The 23,406-nt window shown below is 42.9% G+C and overlaps 1 protein-coding gene across 3 annotated transcripts in view; it reads left to right on the plus strand.

Moving 5' to 3' along the window:
- LOC137434422 (rho guanine nucleotide exchange factor 2) overlaps positions 1–23,058 on the plus strand; it is a 200,254-nt gene extending 177,196 nt beyond the window's left edge. For all 3 annotated transcript variants that reach the window (XM_068127398.2, XM_068127399.2, XM_068127400.2), the window contains 6 exons: positions 12,036–12,104; positions 13,221–13,271; positions 14,702–14,944; positions 15,052–15,180; positions 15,317–15,576; positions 19,309–23,058. In XM_068127398.2, coding sequence (XP_067983499.2) covers positions 12,036–12,104; positions 13,221–13,271; positions 14,702–14,944; positions 15,052–15,180; positions 15,317–15,415 — 591 coding nt within the window. In that variant the 3' untranslated portion in view covers positions 15,416–15,576; positions 19,309–23,058. The remainder of the gene's footprint in view (positions 1–12,035; positions 12,105–13,220; positions 13,272–14,701; positions 14,945–15,051; positions 15,181–15,316; positions 15,577–19,308) is intronic.
- Positions 23,059–23,406: the final 348 nt, after the last annotated feature.

A 23,406-nucleotide genomic window follows, 5' to 3' on the forward strand; every position in this document is an offset into this window, starting at 1 on the left:
TCAGCGTCGCCGAGTCTGGCATTTCACTCAGGCTGACTGGCCCGGTCGTCAAGCAGCCATCAATCATCTTGCCTGGTCTCTCATCTCTACTGTCTCTGACATCAACTCATCCTGAGAATTCTTCCAAAGTAAATTGCTCTCTCTCATGCACAGATTTATCCCATCTCGTTTTCAGCTGTCATAACCTTCCTCCCGACCATGGTACACGGAATCTTGTGGTTAGACAGTTGCCCTGAAACAACTTGCCTTCACCTCCTGGAAGGCAGATCCAACGGAAGGAAATGTAATTTCCTTTCACAAAGCCCGGAGCAAGTGTGTGTATACCCTCAGGAGACAGGAAACACTATCTCTCCATGCTCAAGACTGAACTCTCAAACCTGTCTCCCTCTTCCACATCCTGGTGGCATCTCGTCTCTGGTGTTTGTTCCCCCTCCATCCCCTCCCTTACCTCAAAAGGCTACACAGCTGACTCCGCTCGTGAAAAAGCTGAATGCCTCAACTCTGTGTTTGCCTCAAAATCTTGTGGCCCAAACCTGTCCCTCTCTGTACCCACCGTACCCAGTCATAGCCAGCTGCTCCTAGACAATGTATCCTTCTCTCCTGACAAGGTGGAGAAGTTTCTGTCAATCCTCGACTCTGATTCTGCAACTGGACCAGACGGCATCAACCCACGGGTTCTGAAATCCTGCTCTGCCGCTCTATCTCACCCTCTCTCTGTTCTCTTCACACTCTCTTTTGCTCATGGTCATCTGCCATCAGCTTGGAAATCGGCCAAAATTACCGCTTTACACAAAAAAGGTGCAAAATCAGATCCTTGCAGCTACAGACCAATCAGCCTGCTCCCAATTATCAGCAAAGTCATGGAATCCATCATTGCTTCGGATATCAAATCCTTCCTCTTCTCCAATGGCTTGATCTCTGATCATCAATTTGGATGCAGACCAGGTCATTATACTCTGAGCGTGCTGCTTCTGCTGTCTCAACAATGGATGGAGGTCCGCAATGTCAAACAGGAAATCAGAGCGGTCTCCCTTGACATATCACGTGCCTTCAATACGGTCTGGCACCCGCTCTGCTCACCAAACTCTCCTCCTATGGTATCCATGGAAATCTCCACTCATGGCTTGCGGACTTCCTCTCTGGTCGTAGTCAACGTGTAGCACAGAATAGGTTTCTCTCATCTCCCATTCCTGTTCAGGCTGGAGGCAGTGTTCTGGGCCCTGTGCTTTTTCTCGTCTTCATCAATGATCTCAGATTATGTGATATGTTACAAGACAAGCAAGGCACATTTGAATAGGCCGAAAAATGGCAGCTCAAAAACCCAGCCATGCAATAGAGGAAATTGATTAAATTGAAATAGAATTGTGCTGATGGAACCACCATTTTCGTTACGCTTATTTTTTGTGATGAGCACCCCTAAATTATCTTCAAAAGGGGTGTTTCAACACATTCACACACCCACCCACATTTCATTCATGTACTCCCTTGGAGTTCGATAAGACAGACAGACAGGGGTGAAAACAACGTCCATCCACCTTCGGTGGTGGAGGTAACACGTTTACCTTTGTCAAAGGGGTCGAGGCAGTAATGCACACGGGGGAGATGGATAAAATCCACACCGCACAGCTGAGATCCTGAAAGACAAACAAACCCACAAAGGCACATGCGTTCCCCTTTATTTGAAGCATGTATGAAAGGTCTTGCACATAAACGTTTTTATAAGAAAGTTATAGCGAAACAAAAATCATGCCGGGTCAAAGTCACTCACTTCTGTATCTAAACTGTTGTTAACGGATTTCAATGAAACCACCGTCAGCTTAAGTTAGCACATCACTTAACACTTAACACTACACAGGTGTTTTAATTAAGGGGTCACGTGCAAGGGCCCACAATGCATAGTGAGTACTTCAGCGCTAATCTACTGCACCTGAAACTCCCAAACGCAAATAGAAAACGAACAAATTAATTCAAAATGCAAATTTTTTCCTGCTCAAGTCCTTATCGGAATGTATTAGTAGAACCAAAATGAGAGGATCAGGAATTTCCACTTTCACGGTTTGGATGCGTTAGAAAAACTAAAGAACAATCGTGTTTCGTCTCATCCCCAAGACGCGGTTGGTCGACTCTGTGTAAATGGCTTCCATGTTTGTGTTATGGCTGCCGGATCTGAAAAGTGAAAGTATCGCATTGGAACCAAAAAATTATCGTATTTTCATCAATGGTGTCGTGCATTGTCAAATCATAAACCCAATAATGATGAACCAAAGGACCAGGAAGCGGGTTTCTTCAAAGGGCAGTGAGTGAGTTCAATCCAGAACCGAACAGGATAAATGACCCCAAGGGGAGCGCAGCACACAACGTGCGTTCAACACGGACGAACATAAAAATAACCCAAAGCACCTTCAAACGTCACTTCCGTCCCATCCTCGCGCTAAAAAACCAACCACGGGAGGTCCCTTAAAGAAAATCCGGCCATCTCATTATATTAGAGCAAACGTATATGATTATGTCGTTATGTTTATCTGCGACAAAAACGTCTTCTTAAAATAAAATTAACACCTTCTTAATTAACCCACCAATAAGAATGGCCACCGAAACGTCACTCATTCACAGAATGCCCCGCTATCTACAGATTGCACCTCCACTTTTTATTTACATTGTCAATACTGTTCGGAAACATATAAAAGGTATTTTCTCCAAATAATGTCATTGAAAGTGATTTATCGGTGGCGAAATGTATGATTTTTATACCTCCGTTGACTAAGTCGACGGAGACAGTATGTTTACAGGTTGTCGACTGTTTTCAGGTTGTCCAAAGTTGAGCGGACTATTTGTAGTTCGCAACACATTGATTGGTATAACGTCGGGCCAGTACCTAACTAAAACGCTTAGGGAACGTTTTTCTGCAACATTCAAGTAACGTTGTTGTAAAACGTTTCCACAACGTTGTTTCAACGTTTTTCACGTTACTTAACAAAATGGCAGAAAACGCGTTTTTTCCACTTCCACCAACATCTCCCACACCTGGAATGCTTGCAAAGTTGAGCGGAATGTTTGTAGATCACAACACGTTGATTGGTATAACGTCGGGCCAGTACCTAACTAAAACGTTTAGGGAACGTTTTTCTGCAACATTCAAGTAACGTTGTTGTAAAACGTTTCCACAACGTTGTTTCAACGTTTCTCACGTTACTTTCCTGCAACATTGAAATAATGTTGTGGTAAAACGTTTCCACAACGTTGTTTCAACGTTCTCACGTTACGCTCCTGCAACATTGAAATAATGTTGTTGTAAAACGTTTCCACAACGTTGTTTCAACGTTTCTCACGTTACTTTCCTGCAACATTGAAATAATGTTGTTGTAAAACGTTTCCACAACGTTGTTTCAACGTTTTTCACGTTACTTAACAAAATGGCAGGAAATCCTTTTTTTCCACCTCCCCCAACATCTCCCACACCTGGAATGATCGCAAAGTTGAGCGGAATGTTTGTAGATCACCACACGTTGATTGGTATAACGTCGGTCCAGTACCTAACTAAAACGTTTAGGGAACGTTTTTCTGCAACATTCAAGTAACGTTGTTGTAAAACGATGCCACAACGTTGTTTCAACGTTCTCATGTTACGCTCCTGCAACATTGAAATAATGTTGTTGTAAAACGTTTCCACAACGTTGTTTCAACGTTTCCCACGTTACTTTCCTGCAACATTGAAATAATGTTGTTGTAAAACGTTTCAACAACGTTGTTTCAACGTTTTTCACGTTACTTAACAAAATGGCAGGAAATCCTTTTTTTCCACCTCCCCCAACATCTCCCACACCTGGAATGATCGCAAAGTTGAGCGGAATGTTTGTAGATCACCACACGTTGATTGGTATAACGTCGGTCCAGTACCTAACTAAAACGTTTAGGGAACGTTTTTCTGCAACATTCAAGTAACGTTGTTGTAAAACGTTGCCACAACGTTGTTTCAACGTTTCTCACGTTACTTTCCTGCAACATTGAAATAATGTTGTGGTAAAACGTTTCCACAACGTTGTTTCAACGTTCTCACGTTACTTTCCTGCAACATTGAAATAATGTTGTTGTAAAACGTTTCCACAACGTTGTTTCAACGTTTCTCACGTTGCTTTCCTGCAACATTGAAATAATGTTGTTGTAAAACGTTTCAACAACGTTGTTTCAACGTTTTTCACGTTACTTAACAAAATGGCAGGAAATCCTTTTTTTCCACCTCCCCCAACATCTCCCACACCTGGAATGTTCGCAAAGTTGAGCGGAATGTTTGTAGATCACAACACGTTGATTGGTATAACGTCGGTCCAGTACCTAACTAAAACGTTTAGGGAACGTTTTTCTGCAACATTTAAATAACGTTGTTGTAAAACGTTTCCACAACGTTGTTTCAACGTTTCTCACGGTACTTTGCTGCAACATTGAAATAATGTTGTTGTAAAACGTTTCCACAACGTTGTTTCAACGTTTTTCACGTTACTTAACAAAATGGCAGAAAACGCGTTTTTTCCACTTCCACCAACATCTCCCACACCTGGAATGCTTGCAAAGTTGAGCGGACTGTTTGTAGTTCGCAACACGTTGATTGGTATAACGTCGGGCCAGTACCTAACTAAAACGTCTAGGGAACGTTTTTCTGCAACATTCAAATAACGTTGTTGAAAAACGTTTCCACAACGTTGTTTCAACGCTTCTCACGTTACTTTCCTGCAACATTGAAATAATGTTGTTGTAAAACGTTTCCACAACGTTGTTTCAACGTTTTTCACGTTACTTAACAAAATGGCAGGAAATCCTTTTTTTCCACCTCCCCCAACATCTCCCACACCTGGAATGATCGCAAAGTTGAGCGGAATGTTTGTAGATCACCACACGTTGATTGGTATAACGTCGGTTCAGTACCTAACTAAAACGTTTAGGGAACGTTTTTCTGCAACATTCAAGTAACGTTGTTGTAAAACGATGCCACAACGTTGTTTCAACGTTCTCACGTTACGCTCCTGCAACATTGAAATAATGTTGTTGTAAAACGTTTCCACAACGTTGTTTCAACGTTTCTCACGTTACTTTCCTGCAACATTGAAATAATGTTGTTGTAAAACGTTTCCACAACGTTGTTTCAACGTTTTTCACGTTACTTAACAAAATGGCAGGAAATCCTTTTTTTCCACCTCCCCCAACATCTCCCACACCTGGAATGATCGCAAAGTTGAGCGGAATGTTTGTAGATCACCACACGTTGATTGGTATAACGTCGGTCCAGTACCTAACTAAAACGTTTAGGGAACGTTTTTCTGCAACATTCAAGTAACGTTGTTGTAAAACGATGCCACAACGTTGTTTCAACGTTCTCACGTTACGCTCCTGCAACATTGAAATAATGTTGTTGTAAAACGTTTCCACAACGTTGTTTCGACGTTTCTCACGTTACTTTCCTGCAACATTGAAATAATGTTGTTGTAAAACGTTTCCACAACGTTGTTTCAACGTTTTTCACGTTACTTAACAAAATGGCAGGAAATCCTTTTTTTCCACCTCCCCAAACATCTCCCACACCTGGAATGATCGCAAAGTTGAGCGGAATGTTTGTAGATCACCACACGTTGATTGGTATAACGTCGGTCCAGTACCTAACTAAAACGTTTAGGGAACGTTTTTCTGCAACATTCAAGTAACGTTGTTGTAAAACGATGCCACAACGTTGTTTCAACGTTCTCACGTTACGCTCCTGCAACATTGAAATAATGTTGTTGTAAAACGTTTCCACAACGTTGTTTCAACGTTTCTCACGTTACTTTCCTGCAACATTGAAATAATGTTGTTGTAAAACGTTTCAACAACGTTGTTTCAACGTTTTTCACGTTACTTAACAAAATGGCAGGAAATCCTTTTTTTCCACCTCCCCCAACATCTCCCACACCTGGAATGATCGCAAAGTTGAGCGGAATGTTTGTAGATCACCACACGTTGATTGGTATAACGTCGGTCCAGTACCTAACTAAAACGTTTAGGGAACGTTTTTCTGCAACATTCAAGTAACGTTGTTGTAAAACGTTGCCACAACGTTGTTTCAACGTTTCTCACGTTACTTTCCTGCAACATTAATAATAATAATAATTCATTTATTTTGTATCGCGCTTTTCCAGAAGCCCAAAGGCGCTTTGACAGAGTGGAAAACATAATGCATAACAATACATGAAAACAACAATTGCAAAAAGACAAGAATCAAGAAAACAAACAGCAGCGATATACGGCATATATATAAGACAAGAATCAAAAAGACAAGACAAGAATCAATAGGGAAATATTTAAAGCAAAAGGAGGGAGAAGGAGAAGAGATAGTCAGGGGTTAAATGCTGTGGGTTGAATGTTGAATGCAGCGTTGAACAGGTGGGTCTTTAGTGATGTTTTGAATGTGGTGAGTGAGGAGGAGTCTCTGATGGTGTGAGGTAGTGAGTTCCAGAGGGTGGGAGCAGCGATGGAGAAGGCCCTGTCCCCCCAGGATCTGAATTTGGTCCGGATGGAGGGGGTCAGGAGGTTGGTACCAGCAGAGCGGAGGTTGCGGGTGGGAGTGTGTCTGGAGAGGAGGTCAGCCAGGTAGGATGGGGCCAGGTTATGGAGGGCTTTGTATGTCAAGAGGAGGATTTTGTACTGGATTCTCTGGGGGATGGGGAGCCAGTGAAGCTTGTAAAGGACGGGGGTGATGTGGTCACGGGTCCGGGAATGAGTGAGTAGACGGGCAGCGGAGTTCTGAATGTATTGGAGTTTATTGGTGATTTTTGAGGGTGAACCATAGAGGAGGCTATTGCAGTAGTCCAGACGGGAGGTGATGAAGGCGTGGATGAGGGTTTCTGCAGCCGTGGAGGAGAGGGATGAGCGGAGACGGGCAATGTTTTTCAGGTGAAAGAAGGCTGATTTTGTGATCTGTTTAGTGTATTTGTCGAAGGAAAGGGTTTGGTCAAAGATGACGCCAAGATTCCGGATGTGAGGGGAGGTGGATACTGGGATACCGTCGATGTTGAGGGCAAAGTTATGGGTGGATTTTGTGAGCGTTTTTGGGCCAATGATGATTATTTCAGATTTATCACAGTTAAGCTTGAGGAAGTTGATTTGAAGCCAGGATTTTATTTCAGTGATGCAGTTTGTCAGGATAGAGTGGGTGTCGGTGGAGACGGACTTGGTGGAGATGAAAAGCTGGATGTCATCGGCGAAGCAGTGGAATTGGAGACCATGACGGCGGATTAAGTGACCGAGCGGGGACAGGTAAAGGATGAAGAGGAGGGGGCCAAGAACTGAACCTTGGGGGACACCTTGGGGGAGGGGAGCAGTGGGGGATTTGCAGTTATTGATGGAGATGAACTGGCATCTGTCAGAGAGGTATGATTTAATCCAAGAGAGGGCAGTGCCGGTGACGTTAAAGGTGGATTCAAGTCGGGTGAGGAGGATAGTGTGATCGATGGTGTCAAAGGCAGCGCTGAGGTCGAGGAGGACGAGAATGTTGAGGTTGCCAGCGTCAGAGGAGAGGAGAAGGTCGTTGGTGATTTTGAGGAGAGCAGTTTCAGTACTGTGGTTGGAGCGGAATCCGGATTGGAATGTTTCATACAAGTTATTGGCAGAGAGATGATGTTTGAGTTGAGTGGCTACAGCGCGTTCCAAAACTTTTGACAGAAAGGGTAGGTTGGAGATGGGTCTGAAGTTGTTTAGGGTGTCAGGGTTTAGACCAGGTTTTTTTAGAATGGGGGTAACAGCAGCAATTTTGAGGGAAGGTGGGACGATGCCTGTAGACAGGGAGGAGTTTATTGTTGCAATGATAAGTGGAGAGAGAGCAGGGAGGGAGGCTTTGACAAAGCTGGAGGGGATGGGGTCAAGAGTGCAGGTGGCAGTTTTCATTCCTATGAGGAGTTCAGAGAGGTCAGTAGGAGAGATTGGGGAGAACCGAGACAGGGGATGGCAGGACAAGGGGGGGCAGGTGGTTGGAGGGGGAGCGGGTGCGGCGGTGGTCAAGCTGTTGTAGATGTTGTCAATTTTGCGTTGGAAGAAAGAGAGGAAGGAGATGCAGTTGTCTACTGTGAATGACTGGGTGGTGGTGTTCAGGGGGCGGAGGAGTTTGTTTATTGTCGAGAAGAGTGCTTTTGGGTTTCCGGAGCCAGAGTGGATAATTTGAGAGTAGTAGGCAGAGCGGGCGCGGGAGAGGGCATCTTTGTAGTGTTGTATGTGGTCCTTGTAGGCTTGGGAGTGAACTGTGAGACCCGTTTTATTGCGGAGTCTTTCAAGTTGGCGAGCACGAGTTTTCATCAGGTGGAGTTCAGGGGTAAACCAGGGAGCAGAATGGGTGAAAGAAACTGTTTTGGTTTTTACAGGCGCAAGCTGGTCAAGGCAGGAGGAGAGAGTGTGGTTGTAGTAGTCAGTGAGGTCGGAAGGGGTGTGGAGGTCAATGAAGGGAGAAGTGGACATTTTTTCAGAGAGGGTGGATGAGAATGAGGTAGGTGAAAGAGCGTTTAGCTTACGGAAGTTGATTGTGCGATAATGCCTTGGTGTTGGGGCGGGGATGTTGATGGTCAGAGTGATGGCTAAGTGGTCAGAGAGGGTGAGGTCGGAGCCATAGAGATGGTGCAAATTTAATCCAGTGGAGCAGACAAGGTCCAAAATGTGACCACGGATATGGGTAGGAAAGTCGACATGTTGAGTGAGGTTAAAGCAGGTGAGTAAATCAGTGAAGTCAGTGGTTATTGTGGAGTCAGTGGAGTCCATGTGGATATTGAAATCACCAAGGAGGAGGATTGAGGGGGAGAGGGAACATAGCTGGGTCAGAAAGTAGGAGAAGTCAGACAGGAATGATGGGTGTGGTTTGGGAGGGCGGTAGACGACAGCCATGACTGACTGCGTGTGACCAGAGAGTTTTAAAGCCAGGTGTTCAAATGATGGAGCAGATGAGATGGAGATGAGGTTGGTCTTGATGTCTTGACGGTGGATAACGGCAATTCCACCACCTCGGCCCTCCGAGCGTGGTTTATTGACGTAGGAATATCCATTGGGTGTGGTGAGGTTGAGTGTGTAGTAGTCCAGAGGTTGTTGCCAGGTTTCGGTGAGACAGAGAAAGTCCAGTTTGTTATCCAGGATGTATTCGTTCAGGATGAGGCATTTATTGTTGAGGGACCGGGTGTTGAACAGGGTGAGCTTGATGTTGTTTTGAACAGCAGGGATGAATTCAGGTGATTTAGCCAGGGTTCGTAGGCAGGAGGTGCGATTGTGTGGGTTGCTGTGACCAGGTGCGCTGGGACGAAGAGTGAGAGTGCGCTGAGCCGACCAGAGGACGGGGATGGAGTGACCTGATTGCAAATAAACAAACTTGCGACCGGAGCCACGGTGAATGTACCTGGGTCGTCGGAGGAGTCCATTTGATTTGATGGCAGAGATGCATGATGGGGTGGAGCGGGTATTGAGCAGAAGAAGCCTTGCGGCGGAGTACTTCAGAGCCATGCCAGGCAGGAGCGAAGGGACGAGTACGAGGCCAAGGTCGAGGAGGCAAAGCGGCAAACGCAGCGGCAAACGCAGCGGCAAACGCAGCGGCAAACGACTGCAGCCGCTAATCAAGACCACAGCGGCAAACAAGGCCACAAAGACCACAAGGCCACCGGCAAACAAGGCCACGGCCAGAGGGTAATTGACATAATGACAATTGACAATTGACATTGACATAATGTTGTGGTAAAACGTTTCCACAACGTTGTTTCAACGTTCTCACGTTACTTTCCTGCAACATTGAAATAATGTTGTTGTAAAACGTTTCCACAACGTTGTTTCAACGTTTCTCACGTTGCTTTCCTGCAACATTGAAATAATGTTGTTGTAAAACGTTTCAACAACGTTGTTTCAACGTTTTTCACGTTACTTAACAAAATGGCAGGAAATCCTTTTTTTCCACCTCCCCCAACATCTCCCACACCTGGAATGTTCGCAAAGTTGAGCGGAATGTTTGTAGATCACAACACGTTGATTGGTATAACGTCGGTCCAGTACCTAACTAAAACGTTTAGGGAACGTTTTTCTGCAACATTTAAATAACGTTGTTGTAAAACGTTTCCACAACGTTGTTTCAAGGTTAACATGTTTGAAGGTAAAAGTAAAACGTCCTTAAAACATTTATAAAACGTTGTTTTTTTCGTTACCTAATTACGATGTTCCGGCAACGTTGTGATTACGTTATGTGTTTGCCGGGGTGGTACCAGTGCCATCTTGGAAAAACCAAAAAACCGTTGCACCTATATCTCCGAAACCGTTCCATGGCAAAAACTGAAACAAGGCTCATTGTAAAGAACTCCGCATGGGGAATAATTTTTTTTTTTTTTTGTGTACAAAGTTTAGGCTCGTGTAAGAGCTCACACATTAAACACAAAAACATAAACGGACACATAAAACATATAATAAAGGGAGTGCGAGATAAGTGTGTTGGGGGGGGGGGTGGGGGGGGGGGGGGGAGAGGGAAGCACACTAACAACAGTAGAGCATGGACATCGGGAGATCTGTGGAAGGGAAAGGGCTGGGTTGTTTTTAATGATGACATCATTGGTGCCTTAGTTATGACGTGGTAATTCGACAGGGACAACGCTTAAGCCAGAGTTATGCTTCTGCGTGTGCGAGTCTGCGAACATGCACCGGTATCACCCGCAGACGTCCGCATGGGTGTTTGCCAACAACCTTGCACGTAACGTTAACGCATGCACTAGGGGGCAGTGTCGCATTTACTAAAACTAAAGAATGTATAGAAAACGAAGAAGAACCCAGAACAGGAAATCCGTTTTCACCCCCGGTAAAAGTGTAAACAAAGAGACATGCTCATTGCATTGTTGTGGATCAATTTGTGTTGCCGACAGAAATGGAAAGGAGAAGGATATTGAATGCATTAAGGAAGAATTTAGTTGGCTGTGCTGTGCTTGACGATCAGTTGTGGCAACATTACACAACATTACGCCTTACTGTGGATACAATCGTTGGTAAATTTCAACAGGCTTTGTTTTCTTTGACCAGAAATGTAATAATTACCTTCGCAAAAGCGGAAGGTTATGTTTTGATCGCTGTGTATTTATTTGTATGTCTGTGTGTGTGTATGTTAATCGCATAACTCAAAAAGTATTCAACCGAATTGCATGAAATTTGGTGGGATGATTGGTTATTATACGGGACACATTTGATTAGATTTTGGGAAACAGATTTGCTCAAATTCTGACTATTTTTAACTCGATCGTATTTCACTCAAAGTTATGAGCGACTGAAGAAGAAGATGTCCATCCAGGACGTCATCACTATAACGCGATCTCCCGCGATCATTTCAACCTCAAAAAAAATTATAATTGCAGATTTGACAATAGATGAGGCATATTAACAAACGAATGAAACAGATTTGCTCAAATTCTGACTATTTTTAACTCGATCGTATTTCACTCAAAGTTATGAGCGACTGAAGAAGAGGATGTCCATCCAAGACGTCATCACTATAACGCGATCTCCCGCAATCATTTCAACCTCAAATGAAATTCAAATTGCAGATTTGTCAATCGGGGAGGCATATTAACAGACGAATGAAACAGATTTGCTCAAATTCTGATTTTTAAAAATCGATCGCATTTCACATAAAGTTTCACATCGCATACACTCCCATGCCAAGTACAGAACAGTAGCTGCGGCGAAGGTATGCGCTCTACCGAGTGCCCGGATTCTAGTTATTCCTTGTTATCCTACTTTGCACCATCTTGTTTGTCAGTGCATGCATTGAAGCAGGAAATGCATGATTATGGGTATTACTTGCTAACACTTTAAATATTAATTCCTTCATAAACAACAAAATGTATGTACGAGTATATATTACTTTGCCTTTTGCAAACAAAATTTCATGTCAAATTTCAACTTCTCTCGTAAAATCAGATATACGCAATTCCACATGAAGGTTGCAGAATATACGTATATGGTTATGACAGGGCTCTTGTTTCTTTAATCTCTCCATTTTACCCACTTTACAGTCTGGGCACCAACACCGTGGCAGTTCTGGGCCTTTCATTGGATTCTTTCATTCTCCACTCGACATAGAGGTAATGTATGAATTGGATCCCCAAGCTCATCATCATTGAGCCTTTATTTTAACATAATCTCTCGTGTGAATGCTGTGATTTTCCACATTATTTTCATTATTTGTGATATCGGAACTCGCCAATGTCCTTGTAACCAATGCTGTGCCTCATGTGTAAATCCTTGCCGTGTTGTAGTTCTTTCTTTCTTTTTTGTGCGATCAATGAATGAATGATCGTATAAGGCCATTTTTCCCCGCTAGGGCGGGGGTTAGCCTTGCGGGCCCCATGACCTCATGGTTCCCTTTTTTCAATCAACTTCTTAAATCTATTCTAATAAGGTCGATTGTCTATAAACCAAACCATGGTTGCTTCACACTAAGTTTCCTTTGTGCATTTCAAAGCAAAATATTACTATAATGAAGCACTGCATCTGTTACCTGTTAGCCGTGAGCACAAGTTTCACGGTGAGGTGAGCTCTGGGTTAACTCCAATCGGCTGCAGTTGTCGTTTGTATGCTTCTTCCGTGTGCTTGTGTATATATTTTTTCTATTGCTTCGAGAAATACTATATTACTATGTCTAGTGTTGTGTGCTCCTTCCCTGCCCTTCTAAAGGGTACTTGCTTTGATAGAATAATGAGCGTTTCCGTTTGAACTGCTGCATGAAGAAACCATTAGCGCTTCTACTTCTTCAAACTCGGAAAGAGACTTTTAAAACGGGCAACTTTGTGATTAAACAAAAAAAAATTCCAAGTAAATCGATAAATTAGCTTTCCAAGCAAGTAAATTGATTTACTCAATATTTATTTATTTTCACTTCCTGGGAACACATTACAAATATCCATTCAGTATACTTATCTGAATATGGCTATTTCCCATATGCTCATTGTGGTTTCTGGCCATGTACTCTGTACTTGGTGTTCTGTTTTGAACTTCCCTGAACATTGTCTTGGGGGCCTTAGGATTGGACGGTAAGCATTATTACAGATTTTCCTGAAGAAACAAGAGGGATTTATAGACAAAGTTTGGAGCGTATTTACTAAGTAAGATTCTCTTTGGCATTTACTTGTGCATTCTCTGTGAGTTTGACACATGGTGTTCATGTTGTGTATCCCCACCCTTATGTCTCCATCCTGCAGGCAATGAGAAACTCCATGTTCTCCCTCACTCAAACCCTGTACAGCATACAGGTAATGTACCTGGTGCTGTAAAGATTGTGGCATTCAGAGTGTGGATTAAATATACACCAGGACAATTAGATTCCCTCAGATTTGAAGAAATGGATCAAATTATGGGGCAACTAGCAGTACCTACCCGTTGTTTCACCCATTGGTTGGACAGCTGCCGGATCCCACCCACATTTGGCGCTTGACTCCACCCACCATGGCACCCAGACAAAATAATATGGTCGCCATCTTGGTTTTCTGGTGGGCCTAACACATCACGCCTGTAGGCCTCTGCTGATTATAAACTTCCTGGGTTTGTTGCGTCAGATTTCCATTGGCTTTGTTTGGGTCGAGCGTTACTCACAATGAGGGACTCTGAAAAATCTAATCATATGTCGAATAAAAATTTAGTAAGGCTTAATCAAGCGCATCAGCACATGCATGGTACCTACCACTCGAAAAAAAGTGTTGCGTAATTTTTGAACGGCCCCATATTGGGGTTAACCAATCCATGAAGAGTGCTTTTAAGAGTACTTTAAAAGCGCGTTTCTCAATTCCCCTGTTACCTGATTTTCGGCGCAAGAACCACAGTGCGGTCATTACCTCCGCCACCGAAAGTGGATGGAGGTTATGTTTTCACACCTGTCTGTCTGTCTGTCTGTTTGTCTGTGAACAAAATATCTCAAAAAGTTATGGACGAGTTATGACTAAACTTGGTGGATGAGTTGGTTTGGTGACTAGTGACAAGAACAAGCCGGTTAGATTTTGGTTCAGGTCCGAATCCAGATCCGGCCTATCAGTGGGATACAAAAAGTAAACTGTTTAGCCTGGCAGAGGTATGCGCTCCACCGAGTGCCGTTCTAATTCTTGCCGTTCTAATTCTTGCCGTGCCGTTCTAATTCTTGTTGTGGTTAAACGGACACTGTTTTATAACTTTGACACGTACAGACAGAACACACACACACACACACACACACACACACACACACACACACACACACACACACACTTTCAATTAACCTTGTTTTCTTGTGTTGTTGTTTTTTGAGGAATACTGAAACCAGCGAGTAAAAGTTAGGTAGGCAGGGTTATTGGGGGTAATAAAGATGATGAGTCATGATGAGGTGGCAGTGTACTTCCTTCTTTTGAAGCCCTGGATGGAAGAACGCAACTAATTTACACAACAAAATGTTTTCTTTTTTTTTATAGTTGTTTGGGGTTTATTATTACCTTATTTGTTTTTTACTGTGTGCATGTGTTCAGCAGTAATCCTAATTTACTTGTAAATGTTGAAACACACTTAAGTTTATGAGAAACTTTTACTCTGATTTCTTTTCTGGGTTATTTGCTTGAGATATAAAGAGGTAAAGACTGTTGTCACTTGGTGAAAGAAATTTTGACCAGAATTCTACCCGAGACCAGACACCATTCTTTTCTTTTTTTTTGGTGAACAGTCTGTCGCTATACAACAAGACTCCATGCTAAAAATAGCCCGGTTGGGTGGTTTTATGGAGCCTACAGCACCCTGCAATCGAGATCCTGGTGGCGAGACCCCACGACCAGCTCAGCTCGTGACTCGCTCTGATACTGTGCGAGAACGCATTCCACGGCAACAGTGGCGCCAGATTTTGGGGCTGTCGGCGATGGGAAAACAGTCTCCAACTTTGCCAGGCCTAGTAGATGCAAGTCCGGTGCAGGTAAGCTAGAGGTTCAGGGTTTCACACAAAATATTTGGTGATTCTTCATTGTTTGTACTTTATTTATTTTCTTTCCATTGAAACACTTTTTTTCTTGCTTATGGCAGGATCAGGCTGCAGCATGTGTTAGAAAGGATGGGATCCTAGAGAATCAGGAAAGGAGGAGATCGTTTCATGTCCGCCAAAACAGCCTGCCTATTGGAGATTCATTTCTGGCAGAAGGACAAGCTGTTCAGGTTTGCCTTCTTCATCTGCTGAGCCGGCCTAGCAGTTTTAGCACGTTCCATACTTTAGTCACCTGTGATTAACAGTATTGTCATCTTAGGTGTATGTGTATGTGGCTGGCTGCGTGTGTGTGTGTGTGTCTTTTAGCCCAGACGAGGCAGCGTCGACATTTCATGTCTTGGTCAGATAACGCTAGGCTGTCGACCTGGCATTCAATTGGACTGGGCAGCCCCAATGGGAGAGTGATCCCCCTCAGAGTCCCACGGAGGTGGTGCCTCGTCCTCTTGACGTCGATGTCAAGCACCTTTCTCTCACCCCATCACGAAGTGCTGAAGATTATGAAGATGATTCTGATGAGTCCAAGACACCAACAAACATGCCTGCCTCTCCTCCACCTTGCTCGCCAGGTCAGCGGGACCTTTCATACACACTTTGCCACATTTACACCTAACCGAAGAGTTTATTTCTCAAAGTATCATTTATTTATTACAATATGCAAATTAAGAGACTGTTGCATTTTGACTACTTTTCCCCCCAATACACCAGGTACACAATGTTTGATCCCTTTCCTCTCCCCCCTCCCTTTGCATGATGAAGCCACATCATCTAAAAAAGCAAACTTTGGCCAGAGAATCGAGGAAAGAGGAACGCTGGAAATTGGTCATGATGGTGGTATATAACAACCCCTTTTTAATAACACCGCACCTGCAAAGTGAAAAGCAGGGTGTTTTAGCATTTGGTTCATTTTGTCTGTCTGTCCACAAACATCAGTTTATCATCGAGGAACAACTTGATTTTAATTGAATGTTATATTTTTAACACTAATCGGAAAACGAACTTGTTGTTTAGTAGTACTTTGGCCCTGAGTTTGGCAAATTGTACAGAATCCGTCCCGATCCGCATGCACAGAGAGGAGTGAGATAATTACTTGGTCTGTCTGTCTCTGTCTGGCAGTCAAACAAAATTGAAAATCATTCCAAACAGGAAACTTACTGTTTTAAGGACCTTATAAAAGACACAAACAATAGTCATGAATAACTAATGTAACGTGTCAATGGTAGTAAACTTCCGGAATTCTTTTTTTCTACAAACTTTAAAATCTTTATTAAAATATTTACTTTCAGAATCCTTCCATTTGGCATCTGTAAGATGATGTAACCTCTGAGTAGCCACAATGTGTGGAGTAATGTGTTCTATGAAATCTCTAGTTGTTTGATTTGTTTGTTTTTTTGAAGCTACCATGGGATCATGGTCAGTTGGGATGGTCAGTTCAACATCCACTCCAAATGATGACTTCTTGATACACCTCGCAGACAAGCACCATGATAACAGTTTACACTTGTAATTTGGTGGTAAACATAAGCAGTCTAATGTTTATGACCCTAATTATGGGACCTCATTACAAAGGACTCGTACTCCTCCCCAACCTCGCTCCTGAAGTACGTTCATGAAGAAACTTTCATTCATTTTTACAGGCTCCCACAATAATGGAATATGTAGTTGTCCCAAGTCGAGTCCATTAATTCATACTACAGACTTGGCATTTAATATGGAATATTTTTTTTCCTTGACTTGGGTTTACTTTCTGAACTCAGTATATCAATCTGGTGAGTTTCTTTTACCCTTCTGTGATGTCTTTGTTGAAAGAACCATGTCACTGATTGTCTTTCGCAGCAAGAAGTCAATAACAGGATTATATCACAGGTGGCGTGACAAAATGTAAGGACAGGTACATTTGACGATTGACTTCACAATCGGGTATATAAGGGTTGTTGCGTTCTGTATTAGTGGAAAACAACTGCTGCACATCTACAAAAGTTATTGCCGCTTCCTCTGGAGATGGTCCGTCAACTTGACAATGCTGTTTGTCATGGAGTGGTGGCTTTACGAAATTCTGGCATGAAACAGCATGCTATTGCTCGGCAGTATGGCATCACTCAAGGTCAGGTGTCAAAGATCCTGAAATGAAATGCTCAGAGGGGTGTCCCTACTCCAATACCGAGGCCAGGACGTCCACGCAGAACCACAAGGAGAGATGATCGCCAGCTGCACCGGTTAGTCTGCAATGGCCGTACCAAGTCAGCTAATCGGCTTAGGGCTGAGTAGCAGCAACTGACAAATGTGCCTGTATCCAGAAGGCTAGTCAACCAACGACTGGTTCAAGCAGGCTATCGTGCCAGGCGTCCCCTGAGAAAGCCACGCCTGACTAGACAACACAGCCAGCGCCGATTGCAGTGGGCCAGAGAGCACCGTCAATGGCAGCCAGGACACTGGAATCACGTGACCTTCAGTGACGAGTCTAGATTTCTGGTCTATCGTCAAGATGGCCGCGTCCGAGTGCGCAGACAAGTGCATGAAGCCCACAACGAAGATTGTATAGTGCCAAGAGTCAAGCTGGAGGTGGTGGGGTGACCGTTTGGGCTGCTTTTCATGCAGGGGGCAAAACTGACCTGGTTGTTCTGAATGGAAACCTGAACCAGTTCAAGTACAGGGTCATTCTGGAAGAAACATTGCTTCCATTTGCTCGTGCAGCCTTTCGAGGAAACTTTGTCTTCCAAGATGACAATGCATGGCCTCATCATGCTCGCATGATCCAACACTTCCTTGCTGACTGTGGTGTAGAGCATATGGAGTGGCCTGCCATCTGCCATGTCTCCGGATATGAATCCGATAGAGAACTTGTGGGCAGAATTAACGCGTCAAATCGACAACTTGGACCAGCAAGCCAACCTCTGTGCGTGAATTGCAGCAGGCTATTGTCACTGCATGGCAAGCGATTCCTGTCCAAACCTTGGCAAATCTCGTGAACAGCATGCCTCAACGTGTACGTGCTCTCCCGAATGCTCGTGGGGGTTACACGAAGTACTGAACTGTAATTTTACTGTCCGTAATCCCAGTCGTAATTTAGCTTTTGTTTTCGTTGAAATTTTTTTTGGCTAATGTGCAAAATAAAGAGATACTTCTGGAAAACGTACAGAAGTTTAACACAGTACTGTCCGTGAATTGAGTTCGATATCAGTTTACATCACTTTCAAGGATCAATTTATTTGCTTTGAAATGTCAAATGTGGTTTTTGTTTCTTTTAAAGGTCACATTAACAAAATCTAGAATAATTTCAACATAATTCCAATGAACTTTTGGTTCTAAGTCATCTTGAAAAGTAAGTTCACTCCCACAAAAAAAATATTCCATATTAAATGCCAAGTCTGTATGTAGTTTATTCTCGATTTTAAAAAAAGTTATCGAAGTTTTCAACATTCTGATTCATTCTGATTCGGTTAGGTTTTTTCATTGAAAGTATGGATGTGGATATTCATTGAAAGTATTTGACATTCATCTGACAATCACCTCTGATTGACGTTCAGCTAGGTGTCCCATTTGTTACCATTAGGTAGCTGATCGATGTTAAGGATCCCATGGTGCATCTTGATTATAAATAGATGAGTTGCTGCCAGCACCCTGAACAAATCTCAAATAGCTGTCATGACTACTGCTGGGAAGATGAAGGCAAACCACTGAGTGTAATCCTTGTCATGTAGCACTTTAGTAGTATCGAACCCGCCTCCGGGTGGAGCACCACAACGTTGGGCCAGTTTTTGTGGTGATTTTTAAATGTTGTACATTACCTTGTGCGGTAAATAAAAAACACCTTGAGCAACAGAGACAAATAGGTTGGTTTATAATACCTTTCTGTACTTGTACGTTTTTTTTGTGTGTGTGTGTCCACTAGATGACAATGTAGCCTTTTTCCGTTTGCCTTGGTGAATAGTAGCGTGAATGTTTTATGTATCACACAAGTGTATATAGTCACACCATTGGAGTTTGAAATCATAAACTCTACCAGCATAGCTTGGTTACTGTCATGTTCAGCATCGACTTTAGGCCTGGTTTGATTTCCCAGCCAATATGGGATTCCTAAATTACTCACCGCATTTTGTGCAGTGTCAGCACTGGTGCAGTGTGATCTTCCATTTTATTGAAAAATGTTGCTGTGTCTTTTCAGTCATTAAATCCCCACCTCAATGGGTTGATTGGTTAAAGAGCCTCATGTAGTTAAGATCACTTTTCATACATATTCACTCTGTGTTTGAATGACTTGATGGCTGAAAAAACTCTACATGTCTTTGTGTCTCTCTCAGATGTTATCAACAACAGCCACATCTCAGCTCATACTCTTCAGGAACAACTGCTGGCTCTGAAAGACCAGGGAGGCTTGCCCAGCAATGTGGTCGAAACGATGTGTATCCTTGAGGTAGAGAGCGGCCAAGCAACAGAATCTTGTCGGGCGCATGAAGATGACAACGATGAAATATATTTTTGACTTGCAAAGCTGACACATCTACGAAGACGAAAAAGCTGACACATCTACGTACGGCGTGTTTGGCCAAGAGGATAAAAAAAAATGCACAAATATTATTTGGCCTGGAGCTAAATCTGAAATAGACTTGAAATAGTTGCGCAAAGATCTTAAAAGGCCTCAACTTTAACATGAGGCCCGTTTATATGATGATGGTGTGAGTCGTCGCTCGGTGAATCTCCCCCTTTGGTGGCGTGCTCGCTAAGCATTGTGCGATGGCTGTATAGGCCAATGCTTGACCCACAGCGTTGACCGCAAACATCACAGTCGTTTTTTTAGCATGCAACTCGACCCAGCTAGAATGTCTCGTGAGGCCATCAGAGTCAGCAGAAAAGCGTTTATGCATTAGCTGTCAAGGCAAACTCGTTTCTTGGAATTGTATCATGTAAATTACTCACTTTTCTCACATTTTGACTTTTGCTGCAATCTTGCAACATCATCATGCCCTCTCAATATTTGAGAGTTGAAGAGGGAGTACTTTCTATTGTGCATGGTGTTTTCGGCAGAAAGCACATTTGACTTCAACAAGGCACTTTCGCCGTTTTGAGGCTTCATGGCCATAAAACATGCATCTTGGCAACAGACGATCAAATATGGGTATGTGAGTATGACATTTCCATTTGTCACCCCGGCCAAGGTGTGCTGGTCAGAAAGCCTGAATGTCAAAGTGTAGATAATAATATAAGTTCCTTTGCAAGGAAGCACAATGCAGCAGGAGGCCATTCAGCCCATCAAGCCTGTACAATGATCACCAACCATTGCGCAGGTCCAGTTGCCAACATATAGTTGTTTGTCCATGCTCTATCCTTTTTAAAATGCCGAATGTAGCACCACGTACCATTTTTAACGTCTTTGGTATGACTTGGCACAGATCTGGGTTCGCTCCACCAACCATCCAGACCTGGAGTGGACACTATATAACCATTACACCACCGAGTCTAGATGCTAAGTTCCGGGAGGGCTCTGGTCCCTTTAAACGCTAAAGTCTAGTATAAACGGGCCTATTGCAGAATGAAAGCTGACCATGAAACGTGTCTGCCTTCTATGACTTTTGATCACCTGGGTGTGAAATTGACAGATTCTGTTGATTTTTTTGGAAAGTACTTTATTATTGTACAAACATGTTTAAAGAGGCCTTTTTCTACGACAAAAATAAATAAGATAAAGCATCAATTTGAAGTGTACATTTAGCAGGCCATGCTCAAAGCAACAATGGCTTTGGTTTGATGTGTAAAGTGGTGTGTACATAGGCCATCTTTTTATGCTAAAATTGGAACAATTTCCTTAATTCCATTGAAAGCTCAGGTGACGATTCAATATTTTTATTTTATAAGAAGCAGTTGAGACATGCCAGCAACCAAAGTCGCCTCGTTTTTAATCTGCGGAGGATTGTTCAAAGGTCCAAGAAGTTTAACATGTATTGACCTTTTTGTTGTCTACCAAGTAGGTTAAAAGAGCTAGTAGTCGTGCTCGCCTCAACAATCTGGTTGTGATTAGGTATTTAAATTTGTTTGCTAGTTTTTATTACTTATTATTGTATTTGTTATTACCATCGTTTGTTTTATTTAATGCTCCTAGGGCCGTCTCTTTTTGTGCTTTTATGTACGCAACTCTGAAAGTATCTTTTGGGGTTTTTTTTCATATTGGAAAGGAGGGTGTTTTGATGTTTTCTCAGCTGGTTCGGTTCAGCAAGGATTTCCTGACGTGTTACTTGCATTTTGTTGAGGCCGTGATTGATACATTTACATGTAAGAAAAGCAAGCCAACATATGGCCTAAATTATTATGTTAACTTGCAAGCACATCATGGCTGGAGAAGATTTAGTGAGATGCATGTTGTGCCTGCTATGACACTTGTCACCCTGATCGTGATCGTGATGGTGCAAGTGCGAAGGAAAGGCACCAACGGCATGTATAAATAACGCATGTGAGCAGTGTCTTTCATTACTGTGGACCATATATTTTTCTCTTTTTTTACCAATCTCCCCGAGGTCTAAACCAGATTACAAGTTGTAAGTGTCAACCCTGGTGTTGGGCTAGCGGCTAGGGCGCCGGCTTATGATCCTAGGATCCTGGGTTCGAATCCCGGTCGATCGCTGAATTAACGCCAGGGGGGTTGACTCAGCCTGTCATCCTTCCGAGGTCGGCAAATTGAGTACCAGTACACTGGTAATTCCCTGCTTGTCGTTAAAGGCGGCAAAAAGGGCTGGCGCCAGGAAGGGCATCCGGCCGTAAAACATTGCTTCAAAAAGGGGACCGAAAAACAACAACAACCACGGTCCCCGAAAAAGGCCAACCCCCGCCTTGCGGGGAAAAATGGCCTCTAAAGGTGGTTATTATTTTATATATATAACCCAACCAATCATGCTACTCGTGTTTGTGAGATCTCGTACTGACGATTCAGAGAGTTGCCAGAATGGGTTGGTGATACCGGTTTGCCCACTACCGTTAATGTTTCAAAGATACATTCCGACGATTGCAAGTTCATTCTTCCTGAAAAAGAAATCGAGGAATGGGGTTATTTTTTAAAAGTACTTCCTCTGATATCCATCAGTATGATTGGAGCTTGATTCCCTTGGCCAGTACTGCAGGCTGTGCTGCACTGTCTGGAATACAAGTTACTATAGTCATGCGGAGGTCATTTGCTGTTCGGATTTTTCACACTCCGACCCGTGTGCCTCAAGGCTACTTTTAAATAAATCCAAATTCAAGCAGAATACATTTTCTGCACTGTCATTGTCTTTTTTTACATTGCAAAGCAATATCGAAGCACAATACCTCATTTTTACTAAGTTCAACTCGCAAGTTGCTTCTGGACAACGTGAAGACTGCATTTATCAGGCATACGAAATTTCCATGTTGTCCAAATGCCTTTAACTTTGTCTGAGATCCCCCCAAACGACTCGTACTACAATATGAATTATGATACGGCCTTGTGTACAACGTTGTTAAATTTGACGTGTGAAATGAGTTCCGCAGCTCTGTTAAGCACAAGTTATAAAAGCTTACCCCTTGACACACTGAAGTGGTTTTGGTGTTTTTTTTACCTCCTCTGCATGGAAATCTCTTGTATGATCGTAATTGGCACATTTGGTGAAGTATCAGTGCCGTTGGACCTTAAATCATGTGGTTTTGTTCTTGCCGGTTCATTGCCGCATTTTCCCCCTTTTGAAGTGCCAGGGTCCCAATTGGTAAAAAGATCCCTCGTTGCTGCACAATATTGTGAATATGAACCTATACATATAAAAGTAAAAGAAAAGGTACTTCACCTGCATTGGACGGTGTAAAGTAGGTAAGCCGTGTAAAACCGTGTATCGACGACACTGAACCTCCACCCAAACTGAAGTAGCCATGCCTGATTTATACACCCAGGTGCCAATTTGTTCTGCATCGAACTCGGAGACCTTTTTTAAATCCGTGACATGACATTGTGAATTGTATAGCCAGTGTGAGCACCGTCAAGGATCTTGTTTGTAAAGTTTGGTGCCAAGTGTTTCCTGTTTCCTAACAGTGCATTAAAACATTGTTCCATTTGTTCTGTGTCATACTAGTAATTTCACATCCCACTACCTTTTATTTAAATGACAGGTTAACCGTTTTTTTTTTTAAATCTTACAGTGCCTATAGAAAGTCTACACCTCCTTTCAAAATTTTCACCTTTTGTTGCCTTATAACCTGGAATTAAATTGCATTAAATCAGACTTTTTACACCTCTATTTACACATCGTAACCCACAACTTCCAAGTGCAAAACAAATTCTACAAATTTCAGAAAATTTATTAAAAATACAAAACTAGAATATCTTATTTGGATACGTGTCCACCCCCCTTATAATAGCAATTGTAAATTAGCTCAGGTGGAACCAATCACCTTCAAAATCA

The sequence above is a fragment of the Myxine glutinosa genome, chromosome 10, assembly GCF_964187855.1.
Source record: "Myxine glutinosa chromosome 10, kmMyxGlut1.1, whole genome shotgun sequence".
Lineage (NCBI taxonomy): Eukaryota > Metazoa > Chordata > Myxini > Myxiniformes > Myxinidae > Myxine > Myxine glutinosa.